Below are 12775 nucleotides of genomic sequence, written 5' to 3'. Positions count from 1 at the left end.
TAATATTTTACACTATATAACTCAAATGTAAATGTAGAGTCGAGCACATGCATGGCCACCGCTGCATTTATCCTGTCCGGATGCAGCACCAGGCGAGTTGCAGACATTATAGCATTTCTGTTGGGATATATTAAAATTGTTAGAAAGGATACTAATATTCTATTATATAATTTTCTACAGGGAAGAATAACTTATCCACTTTATATTACTAGGAAATAAAATTGCAATATAAAGAAAAAATATATTTGGGATCTAAGCAGCGTAAACAGCAGGAAATATTACATTTCTTTATAATTATCTTAAAAAAATTAAAAACTAAATAAAAAAAATGCAAAATAAAAAATACTGTCAAATATTAAAAAAATACATTTTGAACAAATAAGTTTGTAATTTTGTTGGTATTCCTACTAAACGTAAAGTAAAAAAATAAATTAAAAAAAACTCCAAAAATCAATTAATTATTTTGCAGCTGCATTTTGCAATGAAGGAAGACAAGCCAGCAATATTTACAAGTGGTCTAAATAAAAGTCTGAGTTTCTCAATACACAAGGACATAACATTAGTTTATTTTGCAACAACCTAGAACAGTATCTTTGTCTGCACTATTAATAATGTGCTGTCTGCCAAGATGCTGGGCACTGTTCAGTTCTATCTTGACCTGACCTTTATGAGGCAGCCAATAAAAAGTATGGCAATGCAATGTAGCAGCTTTAAGTAAAACAGTGAAGGGTGAAAAGCAAAATCGCAGAGTAAATAGCGAGCTCAATTTATTATCCAACATATTAAAATATTAGGTTCATGTCAAGATAGCATATAGTTTTTTTTGTTTTTTTTTTGCAGAATTGAGAAACAAAAACAACAAAAAAAAAAACAACCAAGACATGCAGACTGCTTTTTTTGGCAGCCAAACATGGATGTCTCGTGATTCAATTTATATGACCATGGGTTTTGGGGGGTAAAGTCAGTTCGGTCCAGGTTATCCCCAGGCCATAATAAAAAAAAAAAAAATCTAACAACTATTTCAATAGCAGCAGGAATCAGGCGATATTCACACTTGCGTTTTGACATTTCATATGACTGTTCCATTTTTAGGAACAGAAACAGAATTACGGTAATGTCAATAACGGATCCGTGGCCTAACAGATGCAAATAGAAGCAGAGGCGCGGCACTGATTATTACAGGCCGCCTTCTGAGTTTCATTTTTCTTGGTCTATTCTGCATTTTTCTGCATAAGAACGGACCAGACAAATGGAATGTCAAAATGTAACCGTGAACTTGTTGCAAATTCTTTGGCATTATTCCGATGGTCGTAACGGGGGTACATTTTAGTGTCCATATTTAAACCACAGGTAAAGTGGCCTGAACTTACAGTCTGATAATGAGCTTTGAAAATCTGATGACTCTCAGACGACACTCTCAATGTCGGATCAGAATAATCTTGTACGTGGAAAATACGAATTCTGTAAACTGCAGTAAAAACATCTCACATGATCTGAAGACATGTTTCAATGTCTGAATGGTGACTACAACAATCTAAATTTTAAAGATGGATATATATTGACCTTAAATCTATGGGGCCTCTTGAGATGATCTCCGCAGGGACGCTTCTATTCTCTTCTGGACGGTTACCAGCTAAATCAGAAAGTGCAATGACGCCATTCTACCATTGTAGCCATCTATTGCCGGCTACGTGCACTGCCAATGGTGGCGAAAAATACTATAATGATGGCAATCCGGCCATAGGACCCCCCCGAAGCTAGCCAAGACTCCCTTCAATACAATCTATCCCTGGGTGCAGGATGTAAGAAATTACTTTGTATTTGGCACATTGGACTAAGATGATTTAGAGCTGGGGTATCCGTCTTAATGAGGATTCTGTGTTTAAAGGGAAAGTCCCCAGTGTTTTTTTTTTTCTTCAGCCTTTGGATTTGACAGTGTCTAGTTTGAAGTGGATCCTACTGGACATGCAGTTTATTTTTCCACCACGCGTTTTGTAAACCTAGAAAAAAAAAATTATCAAAAACTCCTGATATGAATAGTAAAGTGGATTTTCAATAAAAAATGAATAGGAAGTTTTTAATTATTTTTAAAGTGTGTTTTGAGAAGGATTCACTCTAGAAAACTGTCTGAACAAAGCCTTTGGGTGTAATTAGTCTCAAACGACGTAGAAACAGATTTGGTGTCTGTCTAGACAAACGGGAACATCTTACAGTCATAACAGTGGCAGGCTTTCCATTTAGGGCTGGCAGCCAATGGATAATGGCAAGAGCAATGCATGTTGGGCAGTAAGAGAAAGGAAGTTCCAGTTCCTATAGTGCTGGCAAAACACTGATTACGAGAAAAAAAAAAAAAAAAAAGTTAATGGTAAGTTACAAAGCATGATAATTGTTGAGGCAGTTGCTGGATCTGTATGAGCATCAAAAGCAGTTTTAACTTATTGTGGGGAATGAGGCAAGTAGGCCCATGCTTTTCTATAGCTTGTATGTGATGAGGCATACATTTTAATAGACGTACAATATGTAACAGTCCAGCTGGCCGTAATGCTGATATGAACCTTGCCTTAGCTGGACAATTGAAGGGATTTCAGAAACTGCTCGATTTGGAAACCAACAAAACATTATTATTGTGGTGAAACAAAAGCAATAGAATAAATGTATATATAATATTCTTATTTAATACAGCAAAATAAAAAAAAAAAAAAAAAAAAAAAAACAGATTTAGTTTTCAAAACATTCTATTTAATTTATACAAATAACTACTAAATACAAAAAGTAGATTAAAACAAAATAGTTATTTTCTGGCAGAGTTTACAATGCGACATATTATATCGCTTAAAACAAAAAGGCATCTCACCTTCCTCCCCTCCTATTCCCGTCTCCAGAATTTCGCTATGGAAAACGTAAAAACATAAATGTCTTATTTCCTATGTCAGTAAAACATGAGCGGGAATGAGGAGAGCGACAGCGGATTCCAAATATAGAGTTCTAAACTCAAGAGCACGCACTTCTCAGGATGGAGAAGAAATAATAATAATAGTAGTGTGAAATCCCAACGTGATCATACGGGAAACAAAAGTCTATTCCTCATCATCAAAGTGATACAAAAGGAGTTGTGAAAAGCTGGAAGAAAACATAATATAGCGCTAACCATTTGCACTGTTCAGTTTTTCTTTTGGAAACTTAAGTGCGCCAATAATAAATAAATTTAGTTATTATTTTTTTATAGTTTACAAAAAAAAAAAAAATTCTTATGTTCAGCATTATTGTAAACATCGGTACACGTGTAAAATCCAGCTAATGCTGACAACTTGTATTTCAGGCTTTAAAAAAAAAAAAATCATTCCCCAGAAATAAATTGGTGTAAGTCAGAACACAGATCCGTACACGGCCAACCATATATTTGGCATCTGTCATTAAATTAAACTGTTACAGTGCAAGCAAGGAATGCAAAGAATTTCTAGTGCAATAGAACGGAGACGCACACGAAATATTGCTAAGTAAAATCTGCCAAGATCCATGTGAAATCCTTGGGAACGGAGAGGGCCGTCACGGTAAAAACAGTTTCTTCCACTTCCAAAAATGTAGCTTTTAATGCCCAGATCGGTCCAAAAAAACTTAACCCCCCCCCCCCCACTCCTCATGCTCATTTATACGGGTGTAAATCTTTCCAAGTGTTTTTAAGGGATTTATTTTGTTGTAAAGAACTTGATAGCCAAGATCCTGCCATGTCACCGGTAGAGGAACCTTAAGCCGTATCCCGAAGGGCAATAGCAGGATTGTCTTTAAAAGGCAGTAGAAGTTCGACTATTGCAATTTGGAAAAAATTAAAAAAAGTCTACACCTCGGCAAGCAAGCACTGTATCCGAATCTGTTTTTTTTAATCTTTTATACTGGCATTTCAGCAGTCCGATTTCAATTTATCTAGGGAATTGTCAATTTTGGTTAAAGTCTTTTTGATGCGCAAGGCTGTGAGTCTCGCCGATGGGTTTTGATACCAGCACTCCTTCATCAATTTAGCCAGCGATGTTAGCGTCTGAGTGGAGAAAAAAAAAAATAACCATTTAGTAATATTACATTCTTCTAAGCCTGTGTAAAATATAATATTGCACTTTACCACATTACATTATAGAATTATAATAGTTTTCCCCATCTCTGACATCATTGGCATATCCAAAGGATCTGCATCTACCCCGAAAACCAAGGGATTAGAGAGGTGAGGGGCATAGTGGTGGGTTCCACTTTCATCTCAACAACAGGGCCCCATCTGGGGATACCGGGAAGAGAGGTGGCCACTAGTGATGAGCGAGCGTGCTCAGAAAAGATGTTATCCAAGCACGCTCGTGTCCTAATCGAGTATTTTCGGCATGTTCAAGAAAAATGCTCGAGCCGCCGCGCCTACATGTCCAGCGGCCGTTCAACAGCTGCAACACATATAGGATTTCCTGTTTGTTAGACAATCCCTGCATGTGTTTCGGCTGTTGAACAGCCGCGACACATGTAGGCGCAGCGACTCAAGCACGCCGAATACACTGTTAGGATACGAGCATGCTCGGATAACACCTTAGCTGAGCACGCTCGCTCATCACTTGACTGGCCACGCATTTGCAGGTCTCTCCATTTACTGAAAATTTTTGTGCAAGCATGCTCAGCAATTTTGTAAACTTCCGCAGAACTCATGTGCGGCCGTTGGCACCTCTCCATTCCTGGTGGCGTCACTCACAAGAGAGCTACCGATCCAACCTCCGAGACCCTCACCTACAGATACTTATATCTTACAGATATGCCATAGATGAATAGAAATTCCTATCTTGGCTACAGGGGATTTTATCCAAATGCACCTAAAAAGGTAAAAAAATTTTTTTAACAAAAATTACTCTGTAATAGACCTTACATTAAATAAAATGTTCAAATTTAAAAATTAAATAAAATTTGCTTCGACTATGGAAAGAAATATTGCACGTCCTTCCAATTTGTTCTCAAGCAATGCAATCAATTTGCCATGCATCTAAGATGACCCAGAAGTGCCCCCAGCGTGTACAAAAAATACCTGTAAATCTGCTCATTTTATCAATTATGGTCCATGAAGGTGTCTAAATCACTCATACTACATAAAAAAAAAAAAAAGGAGGGGGGGTGAAATACTTACTGGGTCAGAAAACCATCTATTGGGAATGTTTGGTCTTTGTTGATCCACACAGACAACTTTCTTCATATCCTCAAAGCTTGGATCATTGGGGACAACGTCATAAAAAGGAGGCTTGTAATCTTCGACGATACCTGGAAATTAGGAGACATGTTGGGTTAATAAAATGACCACAGATTGTATAACGGTGGTGGTGGCGCAGCAGAGAGATTGAACGCCATCTCTGCTGATTGTTGGGAGATCTCATTAGCTGATCAGTGATTTATAGGGGACCCTCACATCAGTAAAAGTGGACACCCGCTCTAGAATGCTGGACAAACACAGTAGTTGGCCAAAATTGCCGATTTCAATAGGACCAGCCAACGTGAATTGGGTGTCATAGCATGCGTAAGCCTAAGGGTTTTTTTTTTCAGCAGCCAAAACTCTACGTAAAAACTGTGTATTGTGAGGAAGACATGTGATTTATCTACAGTCCACGTTCAATAAAATTTGATTTCGTTATCAAAAACGCAGCAAAATCTCTCATTGCTTTATTTGAGTGAAAAAACACAGAAAAAATGATAAAGAAATTGACAATCTGCAGACTAAAAAAAAAAAAAGTAAGAAAAATGCAATTCTCAAATTCAGACAGGGGAAAAAAAAAGTAAATGAGATTTCTGAAAAATATGCAGCCATTTGCTCTTTGAAAAAAATGTTGCTTGTGAACACTGCCTCATTCTTCCTGGAGATCATATCGGGCAGCTACTAACCGCACTGACACTTTCTTGCACAGGTGTAATTCATAGTGTCACCATCACCTGGTCCCAGTTCAGGAAAAAGCAGATTTAGCCAGGGATCTCAGACAAAGGATTTAATGCAATAGGGCGAGATGAGCCAGCATTACATTCATGCTTTTACAAGAGGGTCCCTAGCAGGACACCTCCTTTTGGGATGTCCATATGCCCTAAGAGGACCACCCCTTTAAGACCAGATTATTAGCTGCCACAGAGAATGACCCCTTTAATTTAAAAATGTGACTTCTCAAGGACATACATAATGTGAGGCAGATAAGCAGGAGTCCTATCAGCGATATGGAGGATTCTCATTAATGAGACAGCCCAGGGATTACACATTGTGGATTTACTGTTACTTATTAGCTAGAGTCCTTTGAAGTAGTAAGAACAAGAAGAGTTTCTTACATGGTACATTACTAGATGAAATCCATGTAAAATATGAAGTCCGTTCCAGCTATATTACCGCTCCGTAATGCCGCATGCGCATACAAAGCTGATCTGGCAATTATAAGGTTAAGTTCAGTGAATAGAAAATGTCAAATTACTGGATTATGTAAAAGTCTAAAGCACTCGTATAGGGAAGACATAGGGGATCACCATACTCCTCAGCCACGGTCATAATCCAGCCTGAAGCCATCCTTATAAGCAGTCCTTACGTAGGAGGAAGGAAATCAGCACAACATGTCCTCACCACAAAGGAAATCAATCAGTTGGCTATAGACAAACATTTTTATTTTTTTCCCTGTGGGCACAGAACAACATAGAAACTCTGGGTATATGTCACATATTTCAGAAAGTCGGATTTATATGCCCGGGTCTGTGAGGACCGGCGGCGGATCTCCTGACCCAAACTCCGCAGCCTCAGAGGCCGGCCCAACGCAAAACACGGGTGAATGCCGTCTAACTGAATTAAAAGATATGGACATATTCAGGGATTTTATTATTTATTTTTTTTTTATTATTATTTTTCCATTTAACCCTTTCGCAAACTTGTGATTTTTCCAATTTTTCCTCCTCTTACTCCAAGAGTCATAACTTTTAATTTTTCCGTCCACATAGCCGTATGAGGGCTTATTTTTTTGCGAGATAAAATGAATGGTGTCATTTAAAAGTACAACTTATCATGCGATTCACTTGAAAGCAGAAAAAAAGAAATCAAAGGGTGATGAAATTGCAAAAAATGCAATTGTTTGTTTATTTTTTTTATTTACTTTTATTTATGTTTGCTATATGGTAAAACTGACCTGGCAATAGGGTTCTCTAGGTCCATATGAGTACACGGATACGAAACATGTATCGGTTTTTTGTTTGTTTGTTTGTTTTGTTTCTTTTTATTTAAAGGGAACCTATCACCCCGTTTTTTAAAAATTAGATAAAAATAGTGTGAAATAGGGGCAGAGCTGGGCTTTACATTACTGCCTTTTTGGTGCCTTTACACCCCCGTTAGGCTGCCGAAATACCTGTGTGAAGTGGCCGTTTTCTGCTGTCACTCAAGTTGGTCAGGTCGGATGGGCGTGGTCACAGCGCTGTTTCTCCCCCAGATCAGGCTCATCATTACGTTGGTGGCGTAGTGGTGTGCGCATGTCCAAAGAGAAGATCCACTGCCCAGGAGATTCAAAACAGCGCGGTCTTCGCTATTCGCCGTTTACCGGTGGGCGCGGCCATCTTGCCTGTGGCCGCGCGTGCGCAGATGGAGCGCTCTGCTGCCCGGGGCTTCAGGAAAATGGCCGCGGGATTCCGCGCGTGCGCAGATGGAGATCGCGGCGGCCATTTTCCTGAAGCCCCGGGCAGCAGAGCGCTCCATCTGCGCACGCGCGGCCACAGGAAAGATGGCCGCGCCCACCGGTAAACGGCGAATAGCGAAGACCGCGCTGTTTTGAATCTCCTGGGCAGTGGATCTTCTCTTTGGACATGCGCACACCACTACGCCACCAACGTAATGATGAGCCTGATCTGGGGGAGAAACAGCGCTGTGACCACGCCCATCCGACCTGACCAACTTGAGTGACAGCAGAAAACGGCCACTTCACAAAGGTATTTCGGCAGCCTAACGGGGGTGTAAAGGCACCGAAAAGGCAGTAATGTAAAGCCCAGCTCTGCCCCTATTTCACACTATTTTTATCTAATCTTTAAAAAACGGGGTGATAGGTTCCCTTTAAGTGGTGAAAAATCAAATTGAAAATTTGCAAGCAAAAATACATTTCGCTTGTGTCACCATTTTCTGAGTCCCGTAACGTTTTCATTTTTAGGGATATGGTTTTGGGTGAGGGCTTATTTTTTTGTCTCCTGAGCACACGTTGTTACAGATACCCACCGGCCCGTCGAAGATGTGCATTTTTTTTTTGTAGTCTAATTACCTGCCTGCACTCTCTGTAAACATTTAAAAAACCTCTTTGGTCACCTAAAAAATCCACCCAGTGTGCTCCAATACATAGCAGACATGGGTAGGAGGGATAGGAGGGGGATGCTGCCGCAGTATTGCTTCCATAAGAGTGAGATGCAATAAGAGGGGAGGGGAGAAAAGGCTAGACATCTGATTGGCTCAGAGCACACCAGGAAGTGCCCGCCCACTCTAGAAGCACAACAAGAGGAAAAATATACATTTCCAGAAACCAGAGGGGTTAAAAAGAACCCTAAAAAAGTCAAAGCAAAAATGGCTTTTAAGGCGGCCAAGATTTAGAAAACGAATTGTTTTTTTTTAGTTTTACAAAGCTATATAATAGATCATTCCTATCTTATACCAAAGACAAAGTTCATCTCTACTATCAAGTGTGTGAAAAAACCATTCGATATAGATAACACTATTGATTTACAATAGAATCCGCACGTTCCCAATGACAGGCTAACACTGAGCCAGAACATTGTAAAGATAGGACAAATCACAACGGGGAAACAAGGGAATTAAAATACTAATTCTATAACCCAACGTTTAAAATTATGGGAGGGGTTACATTTAATGCATCTTTAAAAAAATATTCAATGTCTTTCTTCTTTTAGTGCTTCATATCGCTATTTAGATTTAAACCAAAAAAATCTTGCAATTTTCAAATTGGGTCAAATATTAGACTCTTCGCTCCTGTTGAGGACACGAATCTTAGCAGCATTAAACTTACTAAAGCCATAGTGAATGGTCTTGGAAGTAATTAATGAGCAGGCTAATAGGGGCAAAGTGCATCATGCAGTGAGGGGGGGACGACGTCATTGTGAGCGGTAGGTTCCGTGTTATCAACTTTATACAGAGGTGTGATCAGTCATTGCAGTGCTGTGTCTGTGATGGTAATGGGACTGCTGAAAAGTCATTCCTACAGGACAGGAAGCACGAGTTTAAAATTTCCGTTTTTGCTTTCCCGTTTTTCGCTCCCCTCCTTCCCAGAGCCATAACTTTTTATTTTTCCGTCAATATGGCCATATGAGGGCTTGTTTTTTGCAGGAAGAGTTGTACTTTTGAACGACATCATTGGTTTTAGCATGTCGTGTACTAGAAAACAGTAAAAAAAAAATTCCAAATGCAGTGAAATTGCAAAAAAAGTTCAATCCCGCACTTGTTTTTTTGTTTGGCTTTTTTGCTAGGTTCACTAAATGCTAAAACTGACCTGCCGCTATGATTCTCCAGGTCGTTATGAGTTCATAGACACCAAACATGTCTAGGTTACGTTTTATCTAAGTGGTAAAAAAAAATTCCAAACTTTGCTAAAAAAAAAAAAAATAGCGCTATTTTCCAATACCTGTAGTGTCTCCATTTTTTGTGATCTGGGGTCGGGTGAGGGCTTATTTTTTGCGTGCCGAGCTGGCGTTTTTAATGATACCATTTTGGTGCAGATACGTTCTTTTGATCGCCCGTTATTGCATTTTTATGCAATGTCACGGTGACCAAAAAAACGTAATTCTGGCGTTTCACATTTTTTTCTCGCTACGCTGTTTAGCGATCAGGTTAATGCTTTTTTTTTATTGATAGATCGGGCAATTCTGAACGCGGCGATACCAAATATGTGTAGGTTTGATATTTTTTTTATTGTTTTATTTTGAATGGGGAGAAAGGGGGGTGATTTAAAACTTATATTTTTGTAAGCGTTGGTTAAATGCTGCAGGTGAATCGCGATTCCACCCGTCGCTATTGCGGACACATGTCAGCTGTTCAAAACAGCTGACATGTCCCGGCTTGGATGCGGGCTCACCACCGCAGCCCGCATCAAAACGGGGGTACCGACCTCCGCAGTAAAAGTACAGCGGAGGTCAGTAAAGGGTTAAAGGGGTCATCTGTAGTGATGGTATGGCAGCTGGATGGTATAACTTCCCACAGGTGAAGTAAACGTACCCGAGGGTGAGGTGAACTGCTGGGGGCGAAACATCCAAATCCTGTTCACTGTACAGTAAAAACGAAATGTAATAGGATACTTAAAGTCATTATAATTATGGCAGTAGCAAACTTGTAGATATAGATATATATATATATATATATATATATATATATACATATATATATATATATATATATATATATATATATATATATATATATATATATATATATATATATATATATATATATATATATACACACACACACACACATACTCACACACACAGTACAGACCAAAAGTTTGGACACCTTCTCATTTAAAGATTTTTCTGTATTTTCATGACTATGAAAATTGTACATTCACACTGAAGGCATCAAAACTATGAATTAACACATGTGGAATTATATACTCAACAAAAAAGTGTGAAACAACTGAAATTATCTTATACTAGATGGCAGCCCGATTCTAAAGAATCGGGAGTCTAGAATCCATATATACTTTATTTATTCAAATGTAAGAATGATTTGGTGGGCGGGGCCCCTCGGCCTCAGATTTGGTGGGCGGGGCCCCTCGGCCTCAGATTTGGTGGGCGGGGCCCCTCGGCCTCAGATTTGGTGTGTGCTCTGCCTGGGGCCCCTCGGCCTCAGATTTGGTGTGTGCTCTGCCTGGGGCCCCTGTGCTCTGCCTGGGGCCCCTGTGCTCTGCCTGGGGCCCCATAAGCTGCCTGGGGCCCCTGTGCTCTGCCTGGGGCCACTGTGCTCTGCCTGGGGCCCCATGTACTGTGCTCTGCCTGGGGCCCCATAAGCTGCCTGGGGCCCCTGTGCTCTGCCTGGGACCACTGTGCTCTGCCTGGGGCCACTGTGCTCTGCCTGGGGCCACTGTGCTCTGCCTGGGGCCCCATATGCTGCCTGGGGCCCCTGTGCTCTGCCTGGGGCCCCTGTGCTCTGCCTGGGGCCCCTGTGCTCTGCCTGGGGCCCCTGTGCTCTGCCTGGGGCCCCTGTGCTCTGCCTGGGGCCCCTGTGCTCTGCCTGGGGCCCCTGTGCTCTGCCTGGGGCCCCGGTGCTCTGCCTGGGGCCCCATATGCTGCCTGGGGCCCCTGTGCTCTGCCTGGGGCCCCATATGCTGCCTGGGGCCCCTGTGCTCTGCCTGGGGCCCCTGTGCTCTGCCTGGGGCCCCATATGCTGCCTGGGGCCCCTGTGCTCTGCCTGGGGCCACTGTGCTCTGCCTGGGGCCCCATAGGCTGCCTGGGGCCCCTGTGCTCTGCCTGGGACCACTGTGCTCTGCCTGGGGCCCCATATGCTGCCTGGGGCCCCTGTGCTCTGCCTGGGGCCACTGTGCTCTGCCTGGGGCCCCATATGCTGCCTGGGGCCCCTGTGCTCTGCCTGGGTGTAGGACACTGGTGACGTCACTTAGCTCCGGACATTAGCTCCGGACATTAGCTCCGGACATTAGCTCCGGACAAAGCCACGGAAGTTGGCACATATTGCAGGAAGTAGTATTCTAGGCAATTATATATTAGATTCTAAGTTCTTCAAATTAGCCACCTTTTGCTTTGATGACTGCTTTGCACACACTTGGCATTCTCTTGATGAGCTTCAAGAGGTAGTCACCGGGAATGGTTTTCACTTCACAGGTGTGCGCTGTAAGGTTTAATAAGTGGGATTTCTTGCCTTATAAATGGGGTTGGGACCATCAGTTGTGTTGAGCAGAAGTCTGGTGGATACACAGCTGATAGTCCTAATGAATAGACTGTTAGAATTTGTATTATGGCAAGAAAAAAGCAGCTAAGTGAAGAAAAACGAGTGCCCATCATTACTTTAAGAAATGAAGGTCAGTCAGTCTGAACAATTGGCAAAACTTTGAAAGTGTCCCCAAGTGCAGTGGCAAAAACCATCAAGCGCTACAAAAAACTGGCTCACATGAGGACCGCCCCAGGAAAGGAAGACCAAGAGTCACCTCTGCTTCTGAGGGTAAGTTTATCCGAGTCATCAGCCTCAGAAATCGCAGGTTAAAGGGCCACTGTCACCCCCCTCCAGCCGTTATAAACTAAAAGAGCCACCTTGTGCAGCAGTAATGCTGCATTCTAACAAGGTGGCTCTTTTAGTTTTAGGTTCAAGTATACCCCAAAAAAAGCGATTTGATACTTAGCCACCATTGCTGTCTCTAGCCAGGGAGGCTGCTCCTCACTCCCCAGCTCGAAACGCTCCTCTGCCGTCACTCACATCTTCTTGGACTTTCTGCGGCCCGCACTGTGTTATGCATTATGCACAGTGCGGGGCTGGGATTCCAAAGGTGGGTGGCCGCACTGGGATTCCTGCGCAGAACAGTACTACACAGCGCAGGCGCCGGTTTGAAAACGTAAACAGCGCTGAGGGGGCGGCGCAGAAAGACCAAGAAGATGTGAGTGACGGCAGAGGAGCGTTTCGAGCTGGGGAGTGAGGAGCAGCCTCCCTGGCTAGAGACAGCAATGGTGGCTAAGTATCAAATCGCTTTTTTGGGGGTATACTTGAACCTAAAACTAAAAGAGCCACCTTGTTAGAATGCAGCATTACTGCTGC

General features: G+C 41.9%; 1 protein-coding gene across 4 annotated transcripts in view; it reads right to left on the bottom strand.

Annotated features, from left to right (window-relative positions):
- Positions 1 to 2717: 2717 nt before the first annotated feature.
- ACVR1 (activin A receptor type 1) overlaps positions 2718 to 12775 on the bottom strand; it is an 84739-nt gene continuing 74681 nt past the window's right edge. For all 4 annotated transcript variants that reach the window (XM_077272922.1, XM_077272923.1, XM_077272919.1 and 1 more), the window contains exons 9-10: positions 5147 to 5277; positions 2718 to 4033 (exon numbers count right to left, since the gene is read on the bottom strand). In XM_077272922.1, coding sequence (XP_077129037.1) covers positions 3899 to 4033; positions 5147 to 5277 — 266 coding nt within the window. In that variant the 3' untranslated portion in view covers positions 2718 to 3898. The remainder of the gene's footprint in view (positions 4034 to 5146; positions 5278 to 12775) is intronic.

Source organism: Ranitomeya variabilis, chromosome 7 (assembly GCF_051348905.1).
Source record: "Ranitomeya variabilis isolate aRanVar5 chromosome 7, aRanVar5.hap1, whole genome shotgun sequence".
In the NCBI taxonomy this organism is placed as follows: Eukaryota; Metazoa; Chordata; class Amphibia; order Anura; family Dendrobatidae; genus Ranitomeya; species Ranitomeya variabilis.
This window is presented reverse-complemented; position numbering and strand designations above follow the sequence as displayed.